Here is a 25,515-nt window from a genome sequence, read left to right on the forward strand (position 1 = left end):
TAGAAAAAGAACATGGGAAGTCACGATAAGAAATTAATGGGGCATTACATAATAAACAGTTTCAGTTTCAAACAAGCAAAAAGAAGATTGAGTGAGGCAAAAACAATGCTTAGTCTACATTTAAGAGCTAATTCTCTTTATTGGCCGAACAAAATTCTTCATTAGCCTTTATGACATGTCTGTCGGCAATAACGTTAGCTGGAGCTTGCACGCAATATTATAATCGATGTAAAAACACGTGTGCAAAACGACAGAAACCTGTAGCGGAAGCCTTCACATAAGCGATTTATGGACGACTAACTATAAAAGTCTCAGAAACCATAGCGATACACAATCAGTAGTGCGCGCGTGTGTGTTTGTGTTAGGAGGGTAGGAGGGAGATGTTGGGGTGTATTCTCTCCACGTGCGGGCACAGCTGGCAACACCACATCAAATATCCATGAGACGACACCAGAAACATGGGAGGCGAGGGTATTGTGGCACGGCGGGGCCCGGACCGACCGATACAGCTATTATTATAATCCGCCGTCAAGAGCTTTCTGTCATTTTCTTTCGTGAAGAATTCAGCGATAAGGACAGTCTTGAGACTATGACCTTGAATTAATAAAGAATCACATGATATTTTAACATCTTCGGTCGCCATTTAAAGACAAGTGGGAAGAACCGATCAAAAAATTACAGAGTAATATTCCTTCTTAAACATTACAGTGACAAGGATGTAAGCAGCTACAATATTAAACTAAGGTTATGGGCAGAATAAGTACACGCCTTCGTTCATTTAAAAACAACTTATGATTATAATAATATAACGTTATAGTCAATGTTCCAGTTGCATTGATTACATTACTGTTTAAACTCAGTTTCTCGGCGATTTCGTAAATGCATGTACATTATTAATTAAGACGATATTATTATTGGCCACGATAATGTTGAGACTACTGAGATAGATGTAGCATAGGCCACTTTCGCAACATGCTAGCTAATTAATAAAGAATTTTCCTTCGCCAACTGGACACCATCAATTTCCCTTTGCCATCTCGAATATTTTCCTTCGCCACCTGGTCACCATCAATTTCCCTTCACCATCTCGAATTTTCCATCACCCAACGACACTTGACGACATCTTCGTCTATTCTCCAGACCGTATCGGGCTCACGACGCCTTTATTCTCGTGGACTTACTTATCTGACCGGACCGCCAATCTCATCACTGTATCAGAAATGCTCAATGTTGTCGCCGGGAGCGTAAAGCAGCTCGTGTATATATATTCTAGGTAAACTACTGTTCAATATATTGCTGAAGGTGTGATACGGCTGGGGAGTTACAGAACAGAGTACTCGCAAAGAGCCCCGGGTCAACGATGCAAATAAGCCCCAGCCACTACGAGATAAGCGGGTCATTCACTGTTCAAGTGGCTGACAAAAGCTCTCGTTGTCGGACGCAGCTGCCTATCACCTCGCTCAGTTACCAACATCGCAACCGGCCAAAGTGAGAAAAGTGATTGTTTCCATAGAGAACTTAAAAGTAAAATCAGACGGTGATTATGAAAAAAAAATCCCAAAATGCTATTTTAACGCAGACTTTCAATGTATGATACCATTCCTCTGCAACGAGGTGACATAAACAAAAGAATTAATACTCACTGAAATCTATCAGTAAGCGGCCGTATCCTTGCCGCTGGTAGGGCGGAAGTGTCAGGATGCAGGACACGTTGTAGTTCAGGAAAGAGTTCTTCTCCTGGAACACACAAAATGGCAAGATTTAAGTTTATGTCGAACATTGCTAGTCGCCCAAGTAAAGCCGTAACGATAAGATGGAATCGCCACTAAGAACACACAACATACATGAATATAAATATATTACATCGACACTTGTAATAACCTGAATTTAAAATAATACGAAAAATGGATGTCTATGGATGGATAGATTTGAACACTAATGATGTCACAGACCAGACTGAGTGTTTGGTGCAAACTTCGGTATCTCTGGAGTTTCATATTGTTCCAAGTGAGGCCAGTCGCTGATGACAGTATTCCGCAAACTCAAATGTCATACTTTTAACACTCAAGTGACATTTCTCACCCAAACACGGCTGTATGAAACCAATTTTATTGTTTTACTCATCACAATCTAAGTAAATAAAAATTTGTCTCTATATGTTCTAGTTATATTGTCATTACCTTTATTGTAAAATCGGTAAGTCCTCTCATTCAATCGGCGGTTTCTCGTTTTACAGTCACAGTTTTACTTGATATTTAAATGTGCATATTTTACAATTTTTATACAAATAACTTATAATCTTAATTCTCCAAATCAATGGGAAAAAAATAAAAACTTGGTATAAGTGAGAAATACTAAAATATTTGAATTTGTGAATACAAAACTAAACAAAATTAATAAAGAAAAGTTCAAATTTGTAATACGAATTTAAAATGTTTTAACTTATAACTATCTCATTTGTTATCATCTTGAGTGATTAGTTAAAAGATTAGAAGATCTATTCATTCTTGTAAAAGTTGTACGACGTTGTTGGTGTGGTTAGTGTTTATAGTGGCTGGAACTTTATTTTAAAATAACTTGAGAGCCCCATTACCTTCAGATTAGCATATACGTTACTACCACATCTGTATTTTTAAAGTACAGATGGGTTTAATACATTTGACTACATATGAAGTAATAATGTACTATTTTCTATGATCTATACAATATTCTATATTGCGAAATAACAGCTTAAAGTGTGTTTATATTTATATAAATAGACGGCATATAGAAGCTTTTAAAATAATACAAACTCGGATATTATTTACAAACTCGTTTAGAGCATAATCGTATTAAATTATATGTTACCGGTGTAATGTTACCGTACACTTCTATGTTTTCTACAGCCGCTATCTTGAGATAATGAAACGTTGCGAAATATTTATAAATTTACAACTACACAAATTGTTATAAGTATTAGAGGTGTTTAATCTTGTTTTACTTTATTTATTACACTATGTATACTGTGTAATATTATAAATGAAACATTTTCCCAAGCACGAAAGGCCCCATCTTGAAACGTTTATTACACAAGATTGGCTAGCCTATTTCTATACCAAGTAGATATTAAGTGTGCAGCATTTTAAAACTATGTTATCACTATCTTGACATTTTAAGAAAATATAAAGAAAATTATAACTTGTCGTAAATGACTTGACAGAATTAAAAACCTCATTCAGTTTTGGTAATGCCTAATAATTTGGATTTAACTATTCCCTTTTGAATATTAAAGTTTTGAATATTAAAACGAATTTCACAGTAAAAAAGTGTTATTCTGGTTTAACTTTGTTTCTTCTACATCGATGAAATAGCAAGACGCTAAACATTTAAAAACATGATATTTTCAAAGTAAAATTATAATTACAATAGGAACTACCCCGGAGTAAACATCTAATTTACATAGCCTAGTAATTGAGAGATTTTCAGTCCCGCACATTTTTGAACATCATGCGAGACAAGTGAATGCATATTTAATAAATTAAGCACCTATAGTATGTACAACTGTTTCTATTCAAAAATCGAAATTAAATATAAGGAATATTTGAAAATAGTAATTAAACGTATAAACTAGTCTTCACGAATTAAACTTTGTATTTTTATACAGCTATGCAAGATATCATAAAAACAATTCTACATTAAATTATTATTTTTAACGAAGAGTAGGATAGTTGAAATTTATTCTTCAATGTTTCACGATACAATAAAGACATTGACTTTAGATCGGTTTCGCGGAAAGCGAGCAGATAACCGCGGTAAGGTGTAAGTGCCGCCAGTTAGCGAAGACCTTATAACCAATTGACATACGGCCGGGGAATCTGTTACGGGTGACATCACCCAGCTTCATGTGCTCTGTTACACTGACTAGGCAATCGTGTTAGTATCGCGTTGTACGATACTATTTCTTATATTGTAATGGGAAAAAGATCAAACTTGTATATTTTACATGTCCTACCTTTACGTGGGTACTGGAGCTCTCTAATGACACTTGCCGGCCGTACTAAACACTCCTTCAGTAAACACATGCAATAAGGCGGACAGTCGATTGCATCTTAATTGAATAAAATTACCATATAATGTATTTTTATGATATTTGTAGTATGATATTCTTAAGACTGGCGGTCATTTCGATTTTAGTTCCGTAAGAACAACGTTAAACTTCAAACTCTTTTACCTCCCCTATTTTTGATCGTAGAATAATGATAGGCGTCCCATCCAAAAATTCTTAGTATTTCTATATACTTATTGGTAATTCAGAAACAAGTCTCATACTCTGAACTTCATATGAGTAGTCTAAATATTCTCAAAAAGATTATGTATTTAACGAGAAGAATAAAAAAGATATGGAGCGTATTAATAAAAGTATATACTTCAATAAGACACCATTTTAAGGTAGTAAAATTACCTTGAGTTTTCCCCGGTAAGAATAAAGTTAAATCACGTCTACTTTTACGCCCTTAACTTCCAGCGTAGCGTTATGGATGACATCTTATTTTAAATATATGTTTTATAGTTAATAGGTATCTAACAGTTTTTCGTTTATTAGTTTATTTTTTACGTAAAATGTTACCTTTTGAGTGTATCGACGATAAAGAACAAAAAACTGAGATTTTTCTTAATTACCAATGCCTATTAATAATATCTTTAAAATTAGACACATCATATCATTCTAAACCAAAATTTAAGTTGTAAAAGTAAAAAAAGCCTGAGGTTTAACACTGTTCTTATGGGATTATAACCAAGACGGTCACCAGTACAGTCAGCTCTTTAATATACAAGTCTTCTTGGGGAGGTAAAACTCCCAATCCTTTTAACACAATCAGCTATGACTGCCTAGTTTCCAAGTCACACGCTCTACATTCTCGAGCGTAACTATTGTGGTTATTGCAGAGTTACGTCCCGGCCTTAGGGTGGATACTAATGAAATCACTCCTAAATTAATATATTTTCTTTTATTAGTTTTTAAACAGAAAATAATGTAGAATTTTATCTAAAACAACAATTGTAATCAGAGGATATTGTAATTGTAAAATCGTTAGGATATTGTAATTGTAAAATTGTTAGAGGATTTTTTCATTTCTCTCGGACAGTTTGCGTAAAATATTAAATAATATTTTATCCCGAGATAGTTGCAGGCTTCTTGAGCCACATGAACGGCCGGGTGTATTACCATACTCGTGAAACAAATGCAACAGACGGGTGTAATGAGCGGAGAGCGGACCTGGCGCCCCCTGAGTCAAGGGTCACAGATAGTTCAGATAACCTCACATTCCAGCGGAGGGGTGGCTCGAGCAAGGGAGGGAGGGAGTGTCTGTTATCTGAGGGCACCACTTCCTGCCCTAGACCCGGTGGGACCTCTAACACAGGCTCTTATCGGCTCCAAAAACCGCCTCCGGGTGGGTCGCGTAGCGGTAGTAGCCTCGATATGTAGATAACATTTTAGCATTTAACAAATTACGCGTTTGTTTGGGAAACGATAGATAAAACATTAAACTTTCCCAACAAACCACTGATAAATAACATATTTCTACTTTTCGCCATGTTTCTCCCTCGAATTCTCAATTGAACATTTTTGGAGAATACATTAACTTTGACCGAAAATTAAATGCTGCTGTACAAGTTTTAATTTATTTTTAAACCGAAAAAACTGACCACACCATGAATGCAAAAACTAATGAGATAATTGAACACCGACAATGCGGCAAGGGGATGTCGGGTGGGCGTGGTCGCCCGGATTGGGCTGAGCGCGACAAACCAGTAAAGTGATAAAACGTGGTATATAGAAAGGGTGACAAAACTGGTATCGCCACTTCAATTTCCAATAAATCTGTAAATCGGGTTACGTGCGGGCGGCGCGATGCAATTACGTGCGAGCGTATGAGCGTGTGCGTGTGCGTGTGATCTATGGACCCCCGCTACGTGTGTCGACTGCGTATCACGCACTCAGCGGTATTTCTGCGTGCGTATGATTTACGCACTTACGACAACTCGGCGCGAGCGCTTCCCTGGGGAACTACTTGTAATTGCTCCACTACTTCTTCTTTCCCCGACCCTCCCTTCTCCGGCCACCAAACACACGTAGGACTACTACAATGACAATATAAATAATCGGCTGCCCTCCGCGCCCCCTTCTGTCAAATACATCTGAATATTTTAAAACGAATAAATTAATAAACAAGTTTTAAAACATTATTGTATACTGTTATAAAACTGTAATAATTGTTATCATTTTCGATAATTTTATTATACCATTTCAAACATGCTTTTAGAGAGAATTGCTGTCTAGAACAAAGAGTGTTTTATTGGCCTTCCCTCCCCCATATTAGCACCCAACAGCATATTGCAATTTTTATTTAATGTATTGTATTTAATAACCTTTTGTCTCAGTAAATCTAAAATATCAAGCGAGACCAAAACTGAAGTATGTTGTTCTAAATTATCGTTGTTGGATAGGGAGACTTCGTTAAATTATATGGACATATTTACATTTAGTATTTACCTTCCTTCTTTATATTTTCTTTTTCGTAATTCACAATCCACAACAGCACAGTTTTACCTGTTCAGTACAAGTTATACAGCTCATCAGTTTTAATATCATCTCCCTACAAGTGATACATATAACCCCCCCCCCCCCCAAGCCACTTTAAGTCATTTGTCAAATTTGTCCCAGCAATGCTCTAGCAAAACCCAAATCACAGGAGGTGTAATACACCTATATTTTGATTCAAAATTTAAAACTTCTAAAATTATTTTTAAGTTCTCGGTATGAAATTATTGTTAGTGTGATTTATAATTCACGGGGGGAGGATCCGCCCGTCTGGTGTTAAAAGTTTGAAATTAATGAAGTCCCACACAACAATGTTATCAGTGCCGAAAAACAGTTCTCATGTATAGGAACTGCGCAGCGGGAAATAGTTCGACTTTAGGGTCAGACTTATAGACCACACAACTGAGATCTTCGGAAAAAACATATGTGAGTAAAACGGAGTTATAGATGTATGTTATGTATGTTTACTGAACACAATTTTCGCCATCCGACTCACGTTTTAATGACAATTTGGACCTTGGAGAAGAGTCCTCACCCTCAGGAACGTTAAACTAAGTCGCCTTTATTGTACGGCGAGGAAAAGCGTAACCACGGGTAACTGTTATTACCGTACGAGTTTGAGAATCCCTTCCCTTCATAACGGCGATATTAATTGAGCGGCCAGCCGAATTACTTTTCAACCACATGTCAATTAGTTGCAGCTCATTCTGTACACTACACAGTTATTTAACACCTAATTATGTCACTTTGCCCAATTACAGAGTACGGTTTATTTTGGGTGAGTAATTAACGAAAACTGGTGAATATTTACAATAATCACAAATTCTACACAACATCGACATAACTGAACATAATTTATGCTAAGTTTAACACAAAGTTACTTACAGAAGATACAATATATAGCAATATATAACTTTTCTAAATATTCGTAAGTCATTGCTCAATAAATACCAAAACAGGCCAGTAGTTCAAAACCACGCCATTTGCAATTTAAAAAAATCTTCAAACTTGAAACATGTAATAAATGTAGCCTACACATGTGGTATTCAATTGTCGGTAAATACTCGCCACTAAAATATAAATAGCACTGATTAATAAATATTCACGATTAAAAACGAGAAATCGCATAGAATTATGTAAATGAGTGTGACATCTGACAACATAGCGTGGCGCACCCGCCGCGCTCGCACACCCCGAAATATTACAGTTACGCACAGATAGTCGCAAGCCGGGAAATATCGCTGCTATTACGCATGCTGGCAACTTTATCGAAACCAAATTTCCCTTTTCAATAGACCACTTTATCCCCGCGGAGGGGATGGGGAGTCACGTGACTTGTATCGATGTCGCGCCGCGCCGGGCTGCCTGTCACACGTTGCGGTTTGAGAGATAACATCGTCAAGAGACACCAGCGTGCCACCAGATACTTGCAGTTCAATTGTCAATCTATTTATTCATAGATAATTGTAACAAAATTTGCTTTTAAAAATTACAATACCAGTGCCTCGTGGTTGGTGGCCGCGCGAGGGGAGGTGGAGGATTTACAATGTATTAAAATTACAATTTAAAATAATTAATGGATAATCATGCAGTGTAGAATCTGACATTCCTACATAGCACCTGCATTTACTTTAAAATCATTACAAACACATTTAAAACTCTTTTGTAAAGTAGGTTAATTTAAGTAAAGTAAAGTAAGTGTAAAGTAGGTTTAAATACAGATAAGAGGATTGCGTACAAATGTTGCAATGAAAGTCAGCAAAATAAATATATTACAACAGAAATCAAATAGAAAATTAATAAAATACAAAAAGTATACACGTGTACCACTACGCACTGAGTAGACAAACTCAAAGATTATAATTAAGGCACCAGGGGTACCTTAACATTAACTACACCATAACCAATTTGGAAATCCAAAAAGTGAATCTTTAGGTGGTTAATAGGGTTGTAGTTGCACTCAACATATGTTCGTTTTAACCTCAAAATAAACATGTTATCTTCCACAGCACGTCTTTGGTAACTTTTTGCGAGTGTTATGATCAATCAACAGAAAACCAAAGGCATATGCCTTCGTGAGATCATGTAATAGTTTATTCCTTCATACAATGTAGATGATTAAAATGTTTTTGACAGAATAGCATTGTTCATAAAATTTTAAACTGATCCATAGCTAATCTTGTGTCTAATTACAATGTCATGAATAAATAAATAATAAGTTACATTACAAATGCCTTCAGTAGGTACACGATGTAGAATGAATGGTTACGTCTGAAGGACCGTGCACGTGAAAATGAAAGTGTTTACGTGAGAAGATGTAACGATGCCGTGTGCTGTACCGTACATAAGACTTAGGACAACTATATAGCGTGAAGGCGCGATATTTCTCGGCAGTCTTATATCCTCCCTGGAGAAGCGTTAAACCAACGTTATGTGTGGAGCCAAGACACTTACCACGAGATATTGTACCCAAACACACTACTCATACCAAAACGATCTGAGGCAAGTGAACCGCGATCAACACATGAACGCAAATCATTTACAATGAGTACGTGATATTTTTTTATATAATTTAAAGCCTCAGCGTCAGCTATGCCGGCTTTGAAGTGCACTGGTTTTTATTTTTTAAGTACAAAGTACATGATTGGACCTCCCCGGGATTGGAACCCGTGATCTCTCGGTTAGAGAGCCGAGACTATAACCATTAGTCTACGGAGGAGGACATGATATTTCTTAAGAATAGTAATTTTACTGTACCTTATAGACACGAGACAGCGAAATATAACCCCATGATGTGGAAAACAAAGGTATTTAACAAAAGTATATTTATTTTACAGTAAATCCATCGATTGACTAGAAAATCAATAATATGTTTCTAAAGAATTTTATAAAATTAATATTCATATATTATAGCAGAACCCTTTTGGTAGAATATCAATAGCCAATCCCATCACACATCAAAACATCGAATCTTGGAATACGATATATCGTACTCGTACGTGACATTCACCATTACGAGGGCAACGAGATAAAAAAGTGATCAGGTGATCTCAACATAAAATATCTCAGAACAACAAATATCCTCACAAATTAATAAAAGTAAACATAAACGAGAAGAAGCTAGTTTACGACATTAAAGCTCATGGCATTAAAGTCGGGATGTTTAGTGGAACTGAAATCTGATTTTATTTACAAAACAGAATTTGTAAAAAAGCTTCATCTTTCAAACAGCTTTTTAATACATCCAGTTTGATACTATTACACACGAGTGTTTAATACCGCAGGAAGAATAGGGGAATTTATTGATACCTTGACTGACATGAATATTATTAGAGATGTAGCCTCTAAAAGTGTTTGATGAAATTATATACAATAATAAACCTTGGAACACTTTTGATATATTTTTTTTATTTCGTACGATGTACATATCAAATTATATGAATTAATCTTCAGGTCCATATTTAGGTAATGACGTAAACATGTACCTGAAGATTAATTCATAGAATTAGAAATTTACATCTACGAAATAATAAAATATATCAAAAGTGTTCAAAGGTTTATTATTGTATATAAGACATGAATATTGTTCCCATTTATAATTAATGAGACATTTGTAAATTAGTATAATTGCTCTCATTACATAACGAGTATCAATGATAACGCCGAAGATCAAATATGTATATACTTAATTTGTTGGGATGAGTTTTGAACATGTTTAATATAATTTTCACTATCATTTTTAATGAGATATCGATTTGAACTATTAGTTTGCTATTTCACTTAAAGTAATATCTATATATATAAAAATGAAACTGTTCGTGTGTAACAGCATCACTCACAAACGGCTGGACGGATTCGCCTAATTTTTTTTTTTAATTTGTTCGTCTTGATCTGTAGAAGGTTATAGGATACTTTTTATCCCTTTCCCGATTCAGGATTCCGCCCCACTGGTTACAGAAATACCCGTAAGAAATGCATTGCAGCAAACATATGTTATTAAGTGAAAGAGTCTTTTCAAATTTTTAATCAGCTGTTCTTTGTAAACATATATAATGCGACAAAAAAATATATCTATATATATATTTCTTTACACTTATAGTTTTTAAAGCATAGAGTAAGCTTAAGAGAAACGACAAATTTTGTTTAAACTGTTTCTGCAATCATAATATATAAAAATGAATGTTTGTGTGTTTGTCCTTTATAGACTCAGAAACTATTGGACCGATCACTATGAAAATTTGTATTTTTTCTATGTAGAAGGTTTATACGCAATGCCCATTGATGTAACTAACCACCAGGCTGTACTGCAAGATATAAAAGTTATCAAAGCGCCTGCACATTATAAACTGCAATTACAACACAGTAGTTACGTATATTAAAATATCCAAACACTATTTGAAGGCAAAGAAATATATGGGCAAAGCTTAAGAGACGCGTGCGAAGCCGCCGGAAACAGCTAGTACTTCATACAAGTAGAAGGTTTCATCCAAGTCACAGAATTACTGGGATACAGGATTAAGAAACCATCACGGTAATGTCTGGCAACATACAGAAGTATATTTGAAGTCTCTACAGCCTGCATTATGTATTATGTGGGTTAATACGGTACTATATTCCCCAGATTTCTGGGAGATCCGGCCGGAATACTGAACGCCAGAGACGTGGGCGAAAACCGAGCCGGGTCCTCCGCCTACAATACAGTGTGCTCCGATACTTACCATGCTAAGACGGGACTACAATATTCTAGAAGTTGTTTTGTTTAACTCTAAAGATTGACATTAATGGTATGATGATTCTCTTGGCTTCTTAAAAGTTTAACAAGGTTCTTGAAAATTGATCGTAATGGTATAAAACCAGTAACATATACGTTTAAAAATATCTGCATTACTAATTTTTTTTAACAACCACATCTCAATCATTATTCAATATCTAGAGATTAATCAGCTTTGTTATATGATCCTTCTTGTAACACGTAATTTCCAATAGTAATTCTTGAGTTTCACGTTGAGACCTTGCCTACCAGATACCTCGGTAGTAATAACTCTCCTAAACGAAATTTAATAAGAGCAAACACATAATTTTACAAATGTATTTACCTGAAATTATTTGTTATTATATGTAAAATTAAAGAGGTACAGTTTATAGGTACACATTCGGAAATCTTAGATCACTGTAGATCATGCCTATAGATATAAAGAACGAACATGATAATAAATGAAATGTATAAGAACTGTTGAATAACTGTTTAAAATTGGATTTCTATAAGTGAAACTCCGCATAAAAAAACATCTGTGTTGGAGTGCTATAAAGAATAGATATAAAGAACGAACATGATAATAAATTAAATGTATAAGAACTGTTGAATAACTGTTTAAAATTGGATTTCTATAAGTGAAACTCCGCATAAAAAACATCTGTGTTGGAGTGCTATAAAGAATAGATAAAAAGAACGAACATGATAATAAATGAAATGTATAAGAACTGTTGAATAACTGTTTAAAATTGGATTTCTATAAAGTGAAACTCCGCATAAAAAAAAACATCTGCCTTGGAGTGCTATAAAGAATCTATTAATAATGGATTTACTGATCGAAAGCTTAAAAAAGTGACCCGTAACCAATAACGATCACTGATTTTTGCTAACGTAAAAATCAAAATAGTAAAATACTAAGATAAACCTATAAGTTTAATAATAATTATAGTTTTATATCACATTGTAAAATTATATGGATTGCTAACCCAAAAACGTGAATGAAATACTTGGTGATCGGACCAGCGACGAGTGGCTCCGAGGTCGAATATGTCAGAGGTCTTACATTCAATTTGTCGGTCAGTAACCTTTTCTTTTTATTATACTGCCATTCGTGTTAATACGAATATCATAGACATATTAAAACTATAGGTGACTTTAAATCAGGAATGATACAATTGCAAGTGTAAATTTATCTTACATGCGTTAAGTTTAGGCTCCATCTTGCATGCGTTAAGTTTAGGCTCCATCTTGCATGCGTTAAGTTTAGGCTCCATCTTTTATGCGTTAAGTTGAGGAATCTTTATTATGGATGATACACAAATGATGGGAGATGCCTGGTTATCTGGGGTACAGAGTTCATCTCTATGAACAGCTTTTAGGGGAATCAATCTATGCTACCTTAGCTTGCGCCACCATGGCATGTACCGAGTGTTACGTCGATAACGCGTAGTGATTCATTTGATAGTCAGGCTGCTATTAACTTGAAAGAATTCACTTCAAGACTGGAATGGGAATTGTACACCTCAGAAAGGTCATGACTCTGATGAAATGGCAAGGAATGGATTTATTTGGGCCTAATCCAGCTAGCAAATTAAAGTGATTACCAAACCAATAGAAATGGTTCAGATGCAAGTCTTGTCATTTTTGGCAGAGTCGTTAAAATCTATCGAAGCCCGTGTACCGACAAAAGAGATTTAAATATCCACGAGTTTTTGTCTTCGACCTGTAAAAATATTTGATATACCAGACTTACTTTCACCTGTGCAATCAAACCAGAAGTCCTAGCCCCAATCTGACGGCAGAATCACTCCAGAGTATATAATCTTTACAAAAGTTTTTTTTGTGTTCCCAACGGTTGAGCAACAAATCAACCTGAAAAAGTTCGAATATTTGTTAAGTTAAGAATAATAAAGATAAACGACAGTCTGCAAAATTCACTACCTAAATGTAATAGAGCTACTTCAGCTTATCTTTTGATTTTAGGTCACCAACGAGCCGAAGGCGGGTTCTAGATGGGTACTGGTAAACAAAACTTTGAATTTCAATAAAATCTCTTTTTAAATGTTTAGAAAATATTTACCCTTAACTTGTAATACATTATACTTATTTGATTTCATACAAAAAGTAGAATAACAAATTCTCTAACATAAAAGGAAATGGGTCGAGATGGTTCCACTGTCCAATATCCTTGATATTGTTTAATATTATATAATATCATTAATAAATAGCGCCCAATGACTCCAAATGGACCCAATACTTCATAGCATACAGAATTTAACTTTCCTGGTAGTTTAGTCGAGGTATTTACAATTATATACAACTTGACCAATGGTTATACGCGGTATGCTGATTTGCAGGTCATTTTCTACTTGAAAGATAACGACTATACCACGAGTTCTATTAGTATAAATCGGCGGAAATTTTCGATTTGGATATCGGCTTATATTTTGGTGATGTTCTAACGCAGACTCAGTCCACCACTAGGGGTAGAGTTCGGCTGGTCCAGTAAGTACCATTACCTGGACAAACGCCGTAACAGCTTTCCCTTGTCCAGCAGGAACTGCCGTGTACTCGACTGTAAGCCAACCGTGTATATACATCGAGCTTCCATTCATCATTACTGACGACCGATACTCTAAAAACTTCCTTGGACACTCTTGTGTTATTAGGTATTTGGCAAGTATAGTACATTGTTTGAAACAAAATGTTTCCTATTGTTGGAATGCAATAAACGTGGTTCATAAAAGAAATAATGATAGTAATTACAATGTTAAATTAGCGCATTGTGAATGTTACCATCCGCTCAAACAGAGCTCGGCAAAATTATGAATTCCCCTCCTCACAAAATAAAGTGGTATTTATCAGTCACACGATAAAATACAACTTTTTTCCCAGCAAATGTCTGCAATAGAAATATTTAAAAATAATAAATCAAAATAAGTTAGACCAAACAACCAACCAACCTAACATATGATTTTGCCCGTTCACAACTCATCAAAATATTGCTTACACAATTAAATTCTTGAAATATTTTATCCTTACTGTGGACATCCGTCTTTAATCACAAAATGTTAACCAGAAACTTCCAATAGTACGCATCCATTGGTGCACGTGTGATTGGCTGAAGTAACCAACCAAGAGAATTGCTTCTTTATCACCTGCTGCCAGCATTTCGTCCATGTGTCACTAATTCCTTTCTTGATTATTTCTAGGGTTTCCTTACATAACAGTAGAGGACGTTTGTTTCGTCAATTTCTATTGCATGTTTGACTTAAAACTGTGCCCTCTATGGTCGATCTTTCAGTATATTGACGTTCCTTGTGCCTAATGCATTCACTCACACGCGTAGATATTAAACATATTGTTTTCCCAATCTAGAATAATCAAGCAAGGAAATAACTTCAACATTAAAAGACCGTGACAGATTGTTGAAAAGCAGATTTAACATCTGTTGACTGAAGATAGGTGTCATAGCGAGACCCGATATATTACTGTCAACCCTTTTAGTGCCAAAGTGACTTTTATCGTGTCAAAAATGACCTATAAGATACAAAATAAAGAACTATCGCTATAACGACCGTTGGCATTAATAGCACTAATAGTGTAAATTATTGTGTTGACGGGATATGAACCACAAGACGAATATTTTAGGTATGTCAGCGGTCGCGTTAAATCTAACAACTAAGAACAAAACCAAACTTTCAAACCGATCTGCACAGAATATCAAAGACTAAATTCAAGTTGTAATGTGTACGACAAAAATTCACTCACGCAATAAAGGGATGTATAAAACAAAATTGTGAGGTCAGAAAACATTTTACCGATCCAATAAGGGAAAAAGTTGACAGATAGTTTGCGTGGGAAGGGGGGAGTAGAGAGTAACAGCTGCTGTCTACCAACTTGAGACGCGGACAAGTTCCATCTCACACGCACACCGGCCACTTTTTGCGGCGAGGGGCGCTACACAAATATTACGCTCTTCACACAACTGTTGGGCGGTGCCAAGCTAAGTTTCCTGCTTTTGCGACCATTAGCCACCTTTCCGTAACGGGACGAAACCACGGTCAATGAGACCCAGAGCCTAAACTATGTATATAGTTTTGGCTGATTAGTTACCACTCAAACTTTTTCAAAAACTCTTCATGCAAAACTTAAGAAGGGTACTAAGCACCGCAATAACATTAGTATACGGCAAAGAGCGACGAACCGGGCTACAGAAGAAGGCCACCGTGTAGCTATTATGTTTCTTTCCAGCAGCAAGCGCTACAGTTTATCAAATTGGGCGCAGTAAACCAACGAAATCCCTTCGATTTTTAACAGCTTCCGACTAAATGAAACTTCTCCAATCTTGATCTATATACCCGGCTGCTAGGTCCCAAAGGGTACGGTGTGCAAAACATAGAACTGTAGCGGCATACCAACAGCAAAGAAAAACATACGCCATGTAGATTTCAAAAAAATAACGGACAGCATCTCTTTGTGTTATTATCTATTTATACACTAAACTTTAAATACTTGTACACTGAAATATATTTAATTCTTAACACATTTTGTACAGTAAATTCAATAAAAACATTAATTGGAATATTGTTACACCACAATTGAGTGGTGGGCAAGAGAGAGCTAGCCATGAACCGCCATAACGCCGGACTGTTGTTGTACATTGTTTCATTAGCAACAAACAATACAATAGAGTTGAATGGTCGTGCTAGGTGCGGTAAGCCCTTAGAAACTACACCGAACAACATTTCCTCCTGTACACAGTACAGTATGGACTACCCACCAACTGCCAACTAGTGATTAGTTTTGATTGTAACGTTAGCAGTCGTGGGTGCTACACAACGCACTGCACACTCGGTTATGTGTTACTTACTACACGTGTAAACAGCCCACCTGATCTCAGCTGGCACTTACAATGATCATGCCGGAACTGTGACTTAACCACATCCATTGATAACTTCACTGAAATATGTTTCAAGCGCTGTTAAACCATTTATTATTAAATAAAAGTGTTTGAATGAAAAAAAAGACTATTAAAAGTGCACCAGTAATTAACAAATTCAAATTATCTTAATACAACATGAACATTGTTGAGTTATATCAAATTTGTAATTTGATTAATTGATGAAAGGTTTTTGATTCTGGAGAAATTCGGATAACAATCAGTCGGTCATAACACTAAGGTTTTAATACATCACATGCATGATATGTGTATTATATTCGGCCGAATTTTTCAAATTATAATTATTTTTTAGCGATTATTGGTGGTTAATAACAAAAGAGATAACAATTTTTTCATGACTTAATAAAAATACAAATGTCACAAAATTACAATAAAATTAGAAATAATAATTATATTACAAGAATGGCATTTGATTAATAAATAAGAATAAACAATTATAGCAAGTTAATAATTACAACCTTAAAAAATATATACATTAGGAATTTTTATATATTATTTTTATTACATAAAAACAACTAAATATTCGAAAATGACATCAGTGTAACAATGACAGATGTACATAAAAATGCATATATGTTTTCGTAATATATTGGATATATACATTTAATAAATCTCATACATTTAATTACTTGACATATAAAGGGGAAATTAATTTGTAAAGATCAAACTCTATGAAACCCGGAGCTTTATTTAAAGTATACATGTACGGTGAAGACAGCAGTAACGAGTTATTAGTACATAATATTAAGAGGCACAATGTTTAACATAATATTGTAGTTAAAGTATAAAACTCAAACATGCTGAATAAACAAAATAGTTAGGAGTTGCTTTCGAATAACCCAATTTCGGAAAGGTCTGTTTCTTGTATTATGGAGAATTAAAAAACATTTCATAAAGAAATACAATTATTAAAATTAGTAGACGAGTAAACCTTTTAAATGCAAAAACATTAAAATTTGTTTAATTTCTTGGTGATCACACTAAAACACAATATTTTCTAATGCAATACATCAGAATATTTTACAATAATCTACACGAAACTTGTAACTTACACACATATAATTATGTAAAGTAAAATAAAAAAATATATATAATGCAATTGTTTTACGAACTTAAAATATAAAAAAGTACCCAAGAACAAATTTTAGAAGACATACTGTCCACAGCAACTTACGTAAAAAGTTAGTGGCAGCGGTGGGATTCGAACCCACGCCTCCGAAGAGACTGGTGCCTTAAACCAGCGCCTTAGACCGCTCGGCCACGCTACCTCACGCTGTCCCGTTGTTAATGCCATATCGTGAATGCAGCTAAATAAATATCAATATTCATATTATTCTCAAAATGGTATAAAATTATTGAGTACGTTGAGGGTTATGTACGTTAAAATTATTGACAGCCTTTTAAATGTGATCAACTGACATTTATTTATGACAGCATAAAAATTGTTTATAAATTAATTTAACCAGTAATTTAAATTTGTTTACACCGTTTTGTTATTTCTGAGATTAGGAGAGTAGCCTACTCATCTAGTACCTTAGAAAATGTCCGAAAACACAAGATGGTCAGAATCCGACTCTGAAGCCTCCTTTTGAAGCAGTCGGTAAGAACTATGCTAGATGAAAGTTCACTGGACTGTGCTTTTGAACTAATGCACCAATTCCAACTCTTGATGTAATAAATATTAAAATATATTTTTCAGTTTATAAAGAAACAAACATGTAAATAGTGCCATTGTTAATACATTTTTAACTGTAAATGTTTAGCAAATATTAAGTATTAGATACAAAAGAACCATATAATTTGTACTACAAATTTAAAAACATTAAATCCAAATTAGTTGCCTTTTAAAAGTAGGTCTCTCTGATGTATAATATATATTTTCTTGATCACGAAACAAGTTTAAATTTACTATGGAACAAAAAATACTAAAAACCGAGTAAATTAAAACTGCTATAAATGTACACTTTTTAATGTATTTCTTGATCATGGCAACGAGGCAAACTCAACATTGGAGTCAAAAATACTTAATTTAACCTAGAAGTGTTCATACGGATGCAATAATTATTAAATTGCAAGCAAAGGAGCGGGTAACTGCTAGCAGTGCAGATGTGAAAGACAAAGTTTTCTATATTTCACTACACATTTAAAGAATGTTATGAAATCTTAGTTGTCCTTTCATAGAAGTAGGCTTCTAAGAGCTGTGAAAGTGTACATTTCATTGATTAGGAAAAAGGCAAAATCAATTATGGGACACAATACTAAGACCGGAAAAAATTGCAATGGCCATAAATAGACACTTTTAAACATAATATTTCATTGATCGTGGGAAGAAGCAAACTCAACATTGGCTTCGGAAATACAATTCACTCGAACCAGAAGTGCTGATGCAGGTGTACAACCTACGAAATTGAATGCGAAGCCGTGGGTAACTGCTAGTTATTATAAATTATATTATTTAGATATACTTTTATATTTCCGGAAGCTGAAACTATTCAGTTTGGTCGCCGAAAAAATAATTTAATTAAAAATAATCACAATGAGAAAAATACTTTAGAGAGACGCAGAGAAGCAAATTACTTGTGTCGGGTGTCACAGCAACTGTGCAGCAGTATATACAGTCGGATGCCGGCGAGTTATTACAGCACGAGGACACTAGACTAGAGTATTTCCATGTTGAGCCAATCTCCAGGATAGAGAGACGCAGAGAAGCGAATTACTTGTGTCGGGTGTCACAGCAACTGTGCAGCAGTAGCCTATATACAGTCGGATGCCGGCGAGTTACTACGGCACGAGGACACCAGACTACAGTATTTCCATATTGAGCCAGACTCCACGATAGAGAGAGGCAGAGAAGCAAATTACTTGTGTCGGGTGTCACAGCAACTGTGCAGCAGTATATACAGTCGGATGCCGGCGAGTTACTACGGCACGAGGACACCAGACTACAGTATTTCCATATTGAGCCAGACTCCACGATAGAGAGAGGCAGAGAAGCAAATTACTTGTGTCGGGTGTCACGGCAACTGTGCAGCAGTATATACAGTCGGATGCCGGCGAGTTACTACGGCACGAGGACACCAGACTACAGTATTTCCATATTGAGCCAGACTCCACGATAGAGAGAGGCAGAGAAGCAAATTACTTGTGTCGGGTGTCACGGCAACTGTGCAGCAGTATATACAGTCGGATGCCGGCGAGTTACTACGGCACGAGGACACCAGACTACAGTATTTCCATATTGAGCCAGACTCCACGATAGAGAGAGGCAGAGAAGCAAATTACTTGTGTCGGGTGTCACGGCAACTGTGCAGCAGTATATACAGTCGGATGCCGGCGAGTTACTACGGCACGAGGACACCAGACTACAGTATTTCCATATTGAGCCAGACTCCACGATAGAGAGAGGCAGAGAAGCAAATTACTTGTGTCGGGTGTCACGGCAACTGTGCAGCAGTATATACAGTCGGATGCCGGCGAGTTACTACGGCACGAGGACACCAGACTACAGTATTTCCATATTGAGCCAGACTCCACGATAGAGAGAGGCAGAGAAGCAAATTACTTGTGTCGGGTGTCACGGCAACTCTGCAGCAGTATATACAGTCGGATGCCGGCGAGTTACTACGGCACGAGGACACCAGACTACAGTATTTCCATATTGAGCCAGACTCCACGATAGAGAGAGGCAGAGAAGCAAATTACTTGTGTCGGGTGTCACGGCAACTCTGCAGCAGTATATACAGTCGGATGCCGGCGAGTTACTACGGCACGAGGACACCAGACTACAGTATTTCCATATTGAGCCAGACTCCACGATAGAGAGAGGCAGAGAAGCAAATTACTTGTGTCGGTGTCACGGCAACTCTGTGCAGCAGTATATACAGTCGGATGCCGGCGAGTTACTACGGCACGAGGACACCAGACTACAGTATTTCCATATTAAGCCAGACTCCACGATAGAGAGAGGCAGAGAAGACTTGTGTCGTCACGGCAACTGGCAAGTATATACAGTCGGATGCCGGCGAATTACTACGGACGAGGACACCAGACTACAGTATTTCCATATTGTCACGATAGAGAGAGGCAGAAGCAAATTACTTGTGTCGTGTCACGGCAACTCTGTAGCAGTATATACAGTCGGATGCCGGCGAGTTACTACGGCACGAGGACACCAGACTACAGTATTTCCATATTAAGCCAGACTCCACGATAGAGAGAGGCAGAGAAGCAAATTACTTGTGTCGGGTGTCACGGCAACTGTGCAGCAGTATATACAGTCGGATGCCGGCGAGTTACTACGGCACGAGGACACCAGACTACAGTATTTCCATATTGAGCCAGACTCCACGATAGACAGAGGCAGAGAAGCAAATTACTTGTGCCGGGTGTCTCGGCAACTGTGCAGCAGTATATACAGTCGGATACGGCGAGTTGCTACGGCACGAGGGGACACCAGACTACAGTATTTCCATATTGAGCCAGACTCCAAGATAGAGAGAGGCAGAGAAGCAAATTACTTGTGTCGGGTGTCACGGCAACTGTGCAGCAGTATATACAGTCGGATGCCGGCGAGTTGCTACGGCACGAGGACACCAGACTACAGTATTTCCATATTGAGTCCCGCCCCGCCCCGCTACAACCCCCGCTCCCGCCCCCGGGTGGATCGTTCAATACTCACGTCTGGACTCCACCACCCCCGACCCCGACCCACCATCATTCATATCGTCTGTCTTCTCCGGTATATAGGTTACCCATGTCTCCCTCTTGTCTCGTCTCAACTGTGCCTGGACCTCCACAATACAACTACACTATGCAGTATATTGGTTCATAGCATATATATTATACTATTACCGTCTGCTACAGTGACTCAAAAAGCACTACAGATTTAAGTGAAACATGTAACCTAATCATCATATAGGCCTTTACTTTATTAAAATGGAGAAACAAGTAGACTAAACAGTTTGTTTAACCTGTTTCCCCTAAAGGCTCGAAAATAATAAGTACAACAAAAAATACTATAAGGTTATATTTGCACTCAGTGACTTCTCACTAAATACATTTATCTCAGGGTTATTATGTTCATATATTATATCAGATATATTATATTTTACCCTATCCTACATTATATCAGAGCTTGCCGAATTAGTTGTGTTGATGGGATTGTTGGTGTTGATTATTTGTTACTTGTCCAAATCCATAGAAAAGAACCAGAAGCTGAACGATATAAATGAGAATTGATGAAATTTGATAATGGTCGGTACACCTCTCGTAAAATTGTATCTACGGTGGAAAAAATAACTCATAATTTCTTTAAATATAAGTACCTATGTCAAACTTGACCATATTTAAAGTATCTACTGAACATTTTTACATCCTCATCTTCAGCGGTTTACATTGAGCCTGAATACAGGAATATTTGTCCTGTTATCCTCATACACCTATCAGACTTCCTTTGGTTTATTATAAATTGCAAAGATCTAGCCTGGATGCAATCTAATTATTCCTGAACACATAACTGCATATGGAAATCTAAGTTTTTAACTACTTTAAAGTTAGTTAAAAATGCCTATTAAACGGTTTTATTGATGTAGAACGATCCATAACTAACAGTACAACACAAATTAGTATACAATTAATCTATAAAAAATACAAACCACATTACAAACCAAGATACGTCCTAAATGACGAAAAATGAACAGAAAAATAAAGGTGCAGAATAGTTTACATAGCATTGTGATCGTAATTTTTAAAGAGGTTAAAATCTTTGGTTTGAGAAATAATTCAAATAAAATAGCTTTATAAAACACTGTATTTTTATGAATCACTTGAATTTATGGAATCAGCAAATATGAGCATTAAAACACTGTTTAGTTTCCTTTAAGACTTACTACAAATAACAATGCTTTTGGTGGGCGTATTACATAAATACAAGTTATTCCATAGTCATTTACATACAAATACGTACAACCATTCCAATTAGAGTGTAGTGTCCTAATGTTTCCTTATTTTTACTGAAATTATATTTATGCCGTGTTATTAGCACTGGACTGAAAACATTAATAGGTGCTGAACGCATTTAATCTGTGTTGCCGAATGATAAGAATATCGGTTGGGACTGTTAACAAAGTTTACTGACAGAAATAAAATTTTCTTTCTTCCTCGTATAAAAAATAAATACGATATTATCCAAACTAACTATTATATGCGATAACTACAAGGACGAAACTTCATTTTTCTAAAAAATTGCAATTACTTCCTTCGTTCACTAGTATGGGAAATAAAATTTACACTTATTTCAAATACCTAATTAAAATTTTTCTAAAACAGTTCCATTGTGAGGTATATATTAAAATTGATTAAATAATATACCAACATGAATGGTACTAGATACAACACCCCTATATCAAACCTGTCTGATCCTGTAACATTTTAGTTTACTTCAGCAATGTTCACATTGATTAATTCATACGATATTGCTCTCTTTTGTATTGAAGTAGATTCGCCCGAGATTGCCAGATTAAATCTCAAGAAAATCAGTGCTGAAAGGAGAAAAATTAGGGTGGTGACGTAGAGCTGACGTCAACCCCTCCTTCCACCCCTGACAGCACCACCCCAGGCGAAACTAGCGCACCCGCACAGTTGCTTTATGACACCGCAGCGTCGCAGCCCGAACTTTGACCTACTTCTGGGGCGCAGGCGCGGCTTGCCACCCTCCTTCTGTCCTGTAGGTTGATACAGACGTCTGTCCTGTAGATACATCGTAGAAATCTCGGTCCCCACACTCAGGTAGCATGTCAGCAGCCAAACCCAAACTTTGACCTACTTCTGAGGCGCAGGCGCAGCTGGCTACCTTCCTACTGCCCTGTAGGTTGATACAGACGTCTGTCCTGTAGATACATCGTAGAAATTTCGGTCCCCACACTCAGGTAGCATGTCAGCAGCCAAGCCCAAACTTAGACCTACTTCTGAGGCGCAGGCGCGGCTTGCCACCCTCCTTCTGTCCTGTAGGTTGATACAGACGTCTGTCCTGTAGATACATCGTAGAAATCTCGGTCCCCACACTCAGGTAGCATGTCAGCAGCCGAGCCCGAACTTTGACCTACTTCTGAGGCGCAGGCGCAGCTGGCTACCTTCCTACTGCCCTGTAGGTTGATACAGACGTCTGTCCTGTAGATACATAGTAGAAATCTCGGTCAACACACTCAGGTAGCATGTCAGCAGCTAAGCCCGAACTTTGACCTACTTCTGAGGCGCAGGCGCGGGTTGCCACCCTCCTACTGTTCTGTAGGTTGATACAGCCGTCTGTCCTGTAGATAAATCGTAGAAATCTCGGTCCCCACACTCAGGTAGCATGTCAGCAGCCAAGCCCAAACTTTGACCTACTTCTGAGGCGCAGGCGCGGCTTGCCACCCTCCTTCTGTCCTGTAGGTTGATACAGACGTCTGTCCTGTAGATACATCGTAGAAATCTCGGTCCCCACACTCAGGTAGCATGTCAGCAGCCAAGCCCAAACTTTGACCTACGTCTGAGGCGCAGGCGCGGCTTGCCACCCTCCTTCTGTCCTGTAGGTTGATACAAACGTCTGTCCTGTAGATACATCGTAGAAATCTCGGTCCCCACACTCAGGTAGCATGTCAGCAGCCGAGCCCGAACTTTGACCTACTTCTGGGGCGCAGGCGCGGCTTGCTACCTTCCTACTGCCCTGTAGGTTGATACAGACGTCTGTCCTGTAGATACATCGTAGAAATCTCGGTCCCCACACTCAGGTAGCATGTCAGCAGCCGAGCCCGAACTTTGACCTATTTCTGAGGCGCAGGCGCGGCTTGCCACCCTCCTACTGTTCTGTAGGTTGATACAGCCGTCTGTCCTGTAGATATATAGCAGAAATCTCGGTATTTCCCTGTAGAATTTCCTTCATGATTGAGAAAATTCATAATACTTACCATTTACCCTCACAATAGCTTATTGGCTGAGCGTTATCATAAATAAAGGGACTAGAAAAATGATATTTCTGTCTGAATGTCAGTTTGCCTGTCAGTATTCTATATCAAGAATAATTAAACCTACAAACTTTAAATTTTCACGAAGCTTGCAACATCAAGTTCTGTGGTGTGGTGTACTCCTACCTTGTAGGCTGAGCATTAGCGAAGCCTATCACTCGAGGAGCTTGAGAAATTTCATGTCTCACTCTCTATCCACACGATATGCTGAGAACAAACTAATTTATCGACTGGATATTTTGCATGAAGGTTATTTTCTATAATATAGGCAACACTGGGTTCTCTGATGGTGCATGTTAATCCATGGTCTTATGGGTAACCACGATGGCAACTGCACAATCGCTAAATAGACGTTTCATTTATGTAACATAACCCATTTAGCCTAACTCTAGACTGATGTTATAAACTTGAAATTTTACACGCAATTTCAACGACGCTTGTTACGCTACACGTGGTATGGGTACTCCTACCTTGCTTACCATAATTTACATTTGCTGAAACCGCAAATGTCGAAAAAAACATATAATCATATCCTTTTTGTTGATATGCATAATTACGTGTGATTTATATTGATATCTTAGAATTTCAGTTACGAAAAATATTTACCGAGCAACTTTGACTGGGTTATAGTCACCTCGACTCCTTGTAAAAACATGAAGTAGATTTTAAAAATTTATCTCGTCATTCCTTTTTGCTACAACGTGGGAGTAGGATTTGGCAAGGTAAATTGAAATCGACGAATTGTTAAAATTGGTTTGCTTACATTAAGCTACAAAAAAAAGCTGTTTAATGTTTTTGTGGTGAACGTTCTTGAAAATATTGAAGATTTATACAAGTAGTGTTGGCCGCTATCTTATTTACATGTGAAGAACCATACAGAATGGTTCTAAACACACGTCGACATCTTACTGGACGCGCTTACATTTTAATTCCTCATTAAATTCGCAGGGTAGTAGCCATGACCGACCTGAGATGTAATATTGCAGGCTGGGGGAACGGTGGAACACGTGGAGAGGAAGAGAGAATAAAGGACGTTGTTAGTGGAAGGCATTAGTAACGGTGTTGGTCGCAAACCGGCATAATTAACTGACGGCATAAAGGGGCAATTCATCACCAACCCTACATCGTAAACAATAAAACAAACTAGCATAGGTGAATAATCACTTTTACATTAGTTGGTTATTTTGTTAGAAAGAAAATGATTTTGAATTGAAAT

The 25,515-nt window shown here is 37.0% G+C and overlaps 1 protein-coding gene and 1 non-coding gene across 4 annotated transcripts in view; both read right to left on the reverse strand.

Annotated features, from left to right (window-relative positions):
• The window catches only part of LOC124357007 (histone acetyltransferase KAT7), a 244,431-nt gene that overhangs the window by 50,073 nt on the left and 168,843 nt on the right, over nt 1-25,515 (reverse strand). For all 3 annotated transcript variants that reach the window (XM_046808375.1, XM_046808374.1, XM_046808376.1), the window contains exon 8: nt 1,644-1,737. In XM_046808375.1, coding sequence (XP_046664331.1) covers nt 1,644-1,737 — 94 coding nt within the window. The remainder of the gene's footprint in view (nt 1-1,643; nt 1,738-25,515) is intronic.
• Nucleotides 17,486-17,567, reverse strand: Trnal-aag. Its single transcript has one exon. It is a non-coding gene; the product is annotated as a tRNA-Leu (tRNA).

This window comes from Homalodisca vitripennis, chromosome 3, assembly GCF_021130785.1.
Source record: "Homalodisca vitripennis isolate AUS2020 chromosome 3, UT_GWSS_2.1, whole genome shotgun sequence".
In the NCBI taxonomy this organism is placed as follows: Eukaryota; Metazoa; Arthropoda; class Insecta; order Hemiptera; family Cicadellidae; genus Homalodisca; species Homalodisca vitripennis.